An 8,794-nucleotide genomic window follows, 5' to 3' on the forward strand; every position below is an offset into this window, starting at 1 on the left:
AGGCCCATGTTTACTGGTCCCTATTGGAGGGTCCAGTGGGATGGTGGCCCATGTTTACTGGTCCCTATTGGAGGGCCCAGTAGGAAGGAGGCCCATGTTTACTGGTCCCTATTGGAGGGTCCAGTGGGAAGGAGGCCCATGTTTACTGGTCGCTATTGGAGGGCCCAGTGGGAAGGAGCCCCATGTTTACTGGTCCCAATTGGAGGGTCCAGTGGGAAGGAGGCCCATGTTTACTGGTCGCTATTGGAGGGCCCAGTGGGAAGGAGCCCCATGTTTACTGGTCCCAATTGGAGTGTCCAGTTGGAAGGAGGCCCATGTTTACTGTTCCCTATTGGAGGGTCAGTGGGCCATGGACAACATGATCAATAAGGAGGATGGTTATTTTATGATGTAAATGTGTGATTATCCACCCCTCATATCAGCGGTGGGGGGGGCATAGTGTGTTCTGGCTGGGGGGGTGGGGAGGAGTTCGGTGATCCTACAAGTGGTGGTCCAGCAAGCAGTGTGTTCCAGTCCACAATACGGGGCTATGTGCAGCATCAGCCACACGTTCCCCACTGAAGCTTCTTATGTACTGTGAGCGCCGGGAAACACAGACCTAAATGCACTCGCTGGAGGACATTGTTCCCACTTAGTTGGATCGAGCTACATGATTTGTTGGCTAACAGAGAGCAGAGAGAGGGGATAAATGGGTCTTTTTCAGCTTGTCCAGCAGTAACTAGTAGAATGGCACAGGGATCAGTGCTGGAGCCTCAACTATTCACAATCTACATCAATGATTATTGAAGGAAGCGAATGTAGCTAATGTCCGAATCACACTAAGATAGGTGGGAAAGTCAGTTATCAAGAGGAGGTAGAGAGTCTGCAAAGAGATAGGGACTGTGTGTGAGTGGGAAAACATTTGGAGTATAACGTGGGTAAATGTGAACTTGTCCACTTTGACAGGAAGAATAGAAAAGCAGTAAAGTATTTAAATGGAGAGAGATTGAGGAACTGGCTGCTACAGAGGGATCTGGGTGTCCTGGTACCTGAATCACAAAACATTAGTCTGCAGGTCCAGCAAGTGATCAGGAAGGGAAATGGAATGTTGGTGTTTGTTACAAGAGGAACGGAAAATAAAAACAGGGAAAAAAAACACTGGAGTGAGAAGAATGAGAGATGATCTTATTTAAACGTAAGTCCCTGAGGGGACTGAGTGGACACAAAGAGGTTGATATCTCTTGTATGGTAGAGAGAGAAAGTGAGGGAGAAAGAGAGGGAAACAGAGGGAGAAAGAGAGAACAGAGAAAGAAAGATGAGGGTGAGAGCAAACAAGGAGATTGAGACAGGAATAACAAGACAGAGAGAGCAGAGACTGAGGGACTGACACTGAGGGAGGGAGAGAGAGAGAGGGAGAGGGAGTGAGTGAGAGAGAAGAAGAGGAAGTGAAGGTGCTGACGTGGTGTCTCTGCCTCATACCATTTACATACTGAGGAACGGGCAGTCAGACTCTCACAGGCTGCAGCTTTATAAAGCAGAGCCCAGTGAAGGGAGAGTTTATCAGTAACCAGGCACAGGGACAGGAGCAGACACCATGATTTCAGCCATCCAGCTGATCTGGCCTCTGGCATTCTGCATCGCAGGTACAAATCTCTCTCCTTCCACCTTGAATATTTTCCTGCTCTCCATTTCAATCCAATTCTACTGACTTGTGATTGAAGGGAAAATGCTGAAAGCAGAGGAACAGTCAGTGTCTCCAACAATATCTCATTGTACAGGCTCTTTCTGTGACAGTTCTTACTTCACTCTGTTTCTCTATTACCTCTCAGGTATCAGTGGAGACATCATCATGACCCAGTCTCCCCCGGTGCTGTCATTGAGCCTGGGCCAGACTGCGACCCTCACCTGTACGGCCAGTCAATCTGCTGGCAGCAGTGTTGCTTGGTATCAACAGCGAGAAGGTCAGAAACCGGCTCTGCTGATCTACTCTGCCTCAACCCGATTCACAGGAATATCCGACCGATTCACCGGTAGTGGATCTGGAACACGATTCACCCTGACAATCAGCAATGTGCAGAATGAGGATGTCGCTGATTATTACTGTCAGCAACATAGCAGCTTCCCTCTACACAGTGATACAGAGCCTTACAAAAACCCCAATACACAGATCCCCACCTCCTGCACTGACACATCCCAGTTTTATGTAATAGAGAATAAACACAAGAAAGGAAACTGTACAAATGATTCTCAATGTCCACTACACACTCATCCCTGTGGTGTCCACAGCTCACTGAAGGCCTCAAGTTTCCATCTTACTCTCCATGTCCACATATGAAGAGCAGCTGAAAAATTTATCACCTAAAATTAGAATTCTCAACTCTCCCAACAAAACAGAGAAATTGAAGGAAAGAGAGAGTGAGAAAGAGTGAGAGAGAAAGACATGAGTGAGTGAGAGACACAGCGAGAGACAGAGAGAGGGTGAGAGTGAGTGAGTGAAGCAGAGAGCAGAGGTTTTTGTCCAGCCCCTGCACTGGAAGCTGTCAGTGTGGCTTACGTTCGGTAAAGGAACCAAGCTCAGACTGAGTAAGTAAACCCCAATCCTCCGTTATTAACCCTTTCAATACTGAAACTTTCTCAAACACAAATGCTGAATAGTTGAAGGTGTCAGTGAGGAGCTGCAGTGAATGAAATGGTTCATTGAAGAACACTGTGCAGAACAGGGTGCCCAGCTGTATTTCTTTAGTTCCATTCCCCCCTTTAAGCAGCAAGATATAAGTAAGCAGCTTTTACCCACCGTGTGGAGGAGATCTGGACGTTTGCAGACTGTGTTCACATTCCTGGACCATGGAGTGAGATCACTCACTAGACTCCTGTCAGTCTGCGTGTGACAGACACGGGCAGAGTTTGATGTGAGCTCTGGCTCCCTGTCACACTCTCTGATATAACTGATCACAGCAGCAGCAGCAGCACAGTGAGACACCGAGGTCCCACTTCCCCCAGCTTTAACTCTGCTCTCTCCACTCCCTGCTTATCTCTTAGCAAAGTTCTGATGACAAACAGGTCCAGCAGGGCTCACAATCCAGTGGCTTCAGTGTTCCAGGCTTTTGGGGAGACTCTCAGTTACTTTCTCTTTGGGTCGAGTTCAGTCTGATATTTATCCCTGATCCAACATTCCTCCAAATGCTCATTGACTCATTGCTGTTTGGAATCTTGCTGTGCACAATTGGCTGCAAAACGTTTGAGGACAACATCAGGTGGTTCAGATGCTACAGAGATGCAAATCTTTCTTTAACTTTGGAGATTCCTGATCCTGACCCTCGCCCATTGTTCGCACACTCTCAGCCTCCAAAGAGCAATGACCCTGTCTGACCCCCGGACACTGAGGCTAATTGTAGCCTCACCCTTGACCTCAGCCCAGTGCTGGGCGGCAGGGTTTGAAATTAAATCTAGAAACTTCTGTACTGACCTCCGATCAGAATCCTTTGTGAAATGTGTTGCTCCAAATCTGCTCCAATGTTCTGGGATAAAGTTCTCCCGTTCTGTGTGTGGTTTGTTAATGTTCAACCTGTTCCCCCAAAAATTCAGATCAATAGTTCGAGCTTCCTGACTGCTTAACAGTCTCTTGAAGGGACATTGTGTCTTTAAAAACTTGTACTATTAGCAATTTCAGTGCTAGGTGGCATGGTGGTGCAGTGGTTAGCACTACTACCTATGGTACTGAGTACCCGGGTTTAATCCCGGCCCCGGACCACTGTCCGTGTGGAGTTTGCACATTCTCTCCGTGTCTGCGTGGGTCTCACCCCCACAACCCGAAGACGTACAGGGTAGGTGGATTGGTCACGCTAAATTGCCCCTTAATTGGGAAAAATATGAATTGGGTACTCGAAATTAAAAGAAACCATTTCAGTGCTGAATTTGTAGTAACCTTCTTTACAAATGTTTAGATAACATTCCAAAATGATTTAACCAGTTTAACAGCAAACCTTTACCTCCTGACACTGAACCAATTTGAAATCCAATTTTCAATTTTCCCTTTGATTCCATCAGCTTTTAATTTTCAGACACGTCTGTTGTTGGAGAACTGTCAAAGTTCTTGGAAAACCCATGTTGTCAACATCAAACTCCCTCCCCTCATCAACACTCCTCGTTCCCTCTTCAAAAAAGTCAATCAAGTTAGTCAGACAGGACCTTCCCTTCACAAATCCATGTTGACCGTCCTTGATCGAACTGTGTCTCTCTCAATGATGATTCTAATTTCTCTCAGAATTATTTCCAATAATTTCCCGACCACTGAGGTTAGACTGACTGGTCAGTAATGACTCAGTCTGTCCCTACCTCCCTTTTTAAACAACGGTACAACATTATCACTCTTCCATTGCCAGCTTTGTCTCTCTCATTTGTGAAAACTGATGTCAATTATTCATTAAGAACTATCTCCATGTCTCCCAACTCCACACACAAGTTAACTTTTTCTTCTCTTAATTGCTACCACAAATTAATTTTGCAATTTTGAAATTTATTTCTGTGATGTGGGAGTTTTTGGTTGGACCAGCGTTTATTGCCCATCCTTCATAGCCTTCAGAAGGTGGTGGTGAACTGCCTTCTGAATCCGCTGGTGTCCTTGCGGTATAGATACACCGAGAGTGCTGTTAGGAAGGGAGTTCCAGGATTTCGAATCGGTGACAATGAAGGAATGGTAATATATTTCCAAGTCAGGATGGTTAGTGACTTGGTGGCCAGGTTCCAGGGAGTGCTGACCCCAAGACCAGGATTCTCCGAGCCTCCGTGGCGAAATGGCGCTCGGTGCGGTGGCGCAGAATGGGGCCTCAGACCCGTGATTGGGTCCGACGCTGGGACGCGATTCTCCGGCGACCGGAGATTCGGCGGCAGTTACATGCGCGCGGTCAACGCAACACCAGTCAGGGACCTTTGAAAGAGGCCCCCGCAGCGATTCTCCGCGGTCGACCAGCCGAGTTCCCGCCGACGTGGTTCATATATGGTTGCAACCGGCGGGAGCTCGGCGTCGTGGCTGCAGTGGCCGTCCTGGTGGAGGGCGGGGGGGAATCAGTCTTCTGGACGGGCCTCCACGACGGCCAGGTCCGTGATCGGGCCTCCACGACGGCCAGGTCCGTGATCGGGCCTCCACGACGGCCAGGTCCGTGATCGGGCCTCCACGACGGCCAGGTCCGTGATCGGGGACCACCTTCGGCGGGCCTACCTTCTTCCGTGCCGGTCTGCTGTGTTGCTCTGCCATGTTGTGCAGTGCTGGCGTGGAAGCGGCCGCCACATGTATGTAGGGACCCGCGGCCAGCATTGCAGAGCTGCGTACGGCAGCTGGAGCAGCGCAGAGTAGTCCAGTGCCGTGCTGGCTCCCTGTGGGATACAGAATCGCTGGACCAAGACACCCATTGACGCCGGCGTGAAGCACTCCGGTGTTTATGCCGGCGCCAACACTTAGCCACGTTCCTGGAGAATCCCGACCCATGTATCTGCTGCCTTTGTCCTTCTAGATGGTCGTGGTTGTGGGTTTGGAAGCTGCTGCCCAAGGAACCTTGGTGAGATCATGCAGTGCATCTTGTAGATGGTACAGACGGCTGCCACTGTTCATCAGTGGTGGAGGGAGAGAATGTTTGTGGGAGGGGTACCAATCATGTGGGGGTTCTTTGTCCTGGATGGTGTTGAGCTCCTTGAGTGCTTTTGAAGTTGCACTCATCCAGGGAAGTGGAGAGTATTCCATCACACTCCCAGCTTGTGCCTTGTAAATGGTGGATAAGCTTTAGGGAGTCAGGAGGTGAGTTACCTGCCACAGGATTCCTCATCTTTGACCTGCTCTTATCGTCACAGTATTTATATGGTTAGTCCAGTTCAGTTTCTGGTAATTGGTAACCTGCAGGATGCTGATAATCGGGAACTTAGTGAAGGTACTGTCTTTGAATGTGAAGGGTTAATGGTTAGATTCTCTCTTGTTGGAGATGGTCATTGTCTGGGGTTTTGTCCAGGCCTTGTTGTAATAGGGCAAGGTCTGCTTCAGTCTCTGTGGAGTTTTGAATGGTGCTGAACATTGTGCTGAACATTGTGCAGTCATGAATGAACATCCCCACGTCTGACCTCATGACAGAAAGAAAGTCATTCATGAAGCAGCTGAAGCTGGTTGAGCCTCGGAGCCTCCCCTGAAGAACCCGTGAGTAATGTCCATGGTGGCAGAGTGGTTGGCACTTCTGCCTCACAGCGCTGAAGACATGGGTTCGATTCCAACCTTGGGTGACTTTATGGATTTTGCACGTTCTCCCTCTGTCTGCATGGGTTTTCTTTGGGTGCTCCGGTTTCCTCCCACAGTCCAAGAAAATTCAGGTTCAGTGGATTAGCCAGGTTAAATTGTGACTTTGAATCCAAAGGTTAGATTGGTCTGTGGGGATTGGCCGGGGGAGTGGACCTGGGTGCGGTACAGTTTTGGAGGGCTGGTGCCGACTCAACGGGTCAAATGGCCTCTTTCTGCACTGTAGGGATTGTGTGGATGTCCGAGGACAGAGATGACTGACCTCCAATATTCACAGTTATCTTCCTTTGTGCTGGGTATGACTCCAACCAGCGGAGAGTTTTCCCCCTGATTCCCATTGACTCCAGTTTGATACCAAACTTGGTCAAATGCTGCCTCGAGGTCAAAGGGCAGTTACTCTGGCCTCACCGCTGGAGTTCAGCTCTTTTGTCATGTTTGAACCAAGGCTGTAATGAGGTCAGGAGCTGAGTGACCCCAAGACTGAACGACACTTGATAGCACTGTTGATCATCCCTTACTGATGATCGAGAGTAGCCTGATGGAGCAGTAATCGGCCGGGTTGGATTTGTCCTGTTTGGTGTGTGCAGGACAAACCTGGGCAATTTTCCACGTTGCTGGGTGAATTGTTTTTTAAATGTATTCATTGGTGTGGGTGTCATTTTCTGGGCCAGCAGTTATTGCCCATCCCTAATTGCCCTCTAAGTGGCTGCATTTCAGAAGTGTTTTCCCAGATGTCAACCAAATTGTTGTTAGCCTGGAATCACATGTAGGCCAGACCACGTAAGGACGGCAGACTTCTTTCCCAAAAGGACATTAGTGAACGAGATGGGCTTTTACAACAATCAACAGTCATTTCAGGGTCATCATTAAACATTGAATTCAATTTTTGTTGGATTCAAATTTGGCCATCTGCTGTGATGGGATTCGAACCAGGGTTCACCGAACAGAAAAAATAAATAATAATAACGTAGAAGTCATTTTGGCAAATCCCAGTTTTGTAAAAGTGGCCTTTCCCCAATTTAAAACTTTTACTCTTGGTTTATCTTTACCCTTTTCCATAACTACTCTAAATCTAACTGAATTATGATCACAATTACCCAAATACTCTTCCACTGATACCCCTTCCACCTGCCCAGATTTAATCGCGAAAACGGTCCAAAACTGCCTCTTTTCTTGTTGGGATTTTTCGGTACAGGTTAAAGAAGTTCCCGAGAATGGATTGCCAGCAATCTAGATCATCTGCACAGACACATACACTGACATTGATTTGATCCCAGGTAATCTTCAGGAAGATTAAATCCTTTATAATGGTAGAGATTTAAATTCCTTTCCCTCTCTTTCAGGCCGTGAGAATTCACAACCAACGCTGACCCTGCTGCCCCCCTCCCTGGAGGAGGTCAAGACCAAGAACACTGCCACCCTGGTGTGCCTTGCCAATCACTTCTATCCCGATGAGCTGGTGGTGGAGTGGAAGAAGGATGGTGCAGCCATTTCGGACGGGGTTCAGACCAGCAACTACCTGCGAGCTTCGGACAACACCTACAGCGTCAGCAGCCTGCTGACCCTCTCTGGCTCTGCCTGGGAGTCCAACGCCAGCTTCTCCTGTGCCCTCACCCACGTGAGCCTCTCCTCTGCCCTCAGCAAGAGCATCAGGAGATCAGAATGTGCGTAGAGTGTTAGAGACAGTCCACAGAGGAGACACAACTTTAAATAGAACAGGGGTGAGCTGGGAGGGCAAAGGTCATTGTCAGCACTGAATTACAACTCTCTCCTTCTCGGGACTGGGTCTGAGGCACTTCTGAGGGTCAGGGGTAAAGACATGTTTTTGGGACAGTGCAGAGGGATATTTACTCTGTACATAATCCCATGCAGCATTTGTCCTGGGAATGTTTGATGGGACAGTGCAGACTCGTGATGCCAAGTAAAACCTCTCCAAGATGCTGGAGACTGTCAGCTGTACCAAAATAACGTGACCCCTGAAATCTCTGCTTCAGGAAACCAGACCTCCTTCCTGCTCACCCTGCAGTTACAATTTAAGGTTTAGTCACCGTTTAAATGGACAGCATTCTCATGTCATTGAGAAAATCTCCATATTTTCCCTGTGAATTTCTCCAGCTTCCTCTGGCTGGGCTGTTTATTCAAGTTTTTCTTCTGACATTGTAAATCTGTAAAAGGTAATAAACATTAAGAATATTCAGTCTGTGTCTCGTGTGTGCTTTGGAAATGTCCCTCCTCCCCATCAGCTGATTGGCGACATTTCAGCAAGTGATTGTCATGATTGGCTGGTTGGCCTGTCAATCAATGACACATCAGCAGAACATTGGATACAAAGACAATTATCAATCATTTTAAAATGAGCAGTTTGATCTGGAATCTCTGAGTTTACAAGATTCAAATCAGAAAAGAGACTGAAAGTTGCTGGGATTAAATCATCACAATCACAATTCTCCAACCCATATTCCCCACCTCCCCCTTGACCTGACCATCTCACGTGGTCTCACTACTTCCATAGTTTCAATCACAGATAAGACCATCACT

The 8,794-nt window shown here is 48.0% G+C and overlaps 1 gene segment (V, D, J or C); it reads left to right on the top strand.

Moving 5' to 3' along the window:
• Positions 1–1,421: 1,421 nt before the first annotated feature.
• Positions 1,422–8,453, top strand: LOC119964949. The segment is given in 4 exon segments: positions 1,422–1,622; positions 1,809–2,104; positions 2,529–2,562; positions 7,600–8,453. Coding segments are annotated over 4 exon segments (708 nt in total).
• The last annotated feature ends 341 nt before the right edge of the window (positions 8,454–8,794 follow it).

Source organism: Scyliorhinus canicula, chromosome 4 (genome assembly GCF_902713615.1).
Source record: "Scyliorhinus canicula chromosome 4, sScyCan1.1, whole genome shotgun sequence".
Lineage (NCBI taxonomy): Eukaryota > Metazoa > Chordata > Chondrichthyes > Carcharhiniformes > Scyliorhinidae > Scyliorhinus > Scyliorhinus canicula.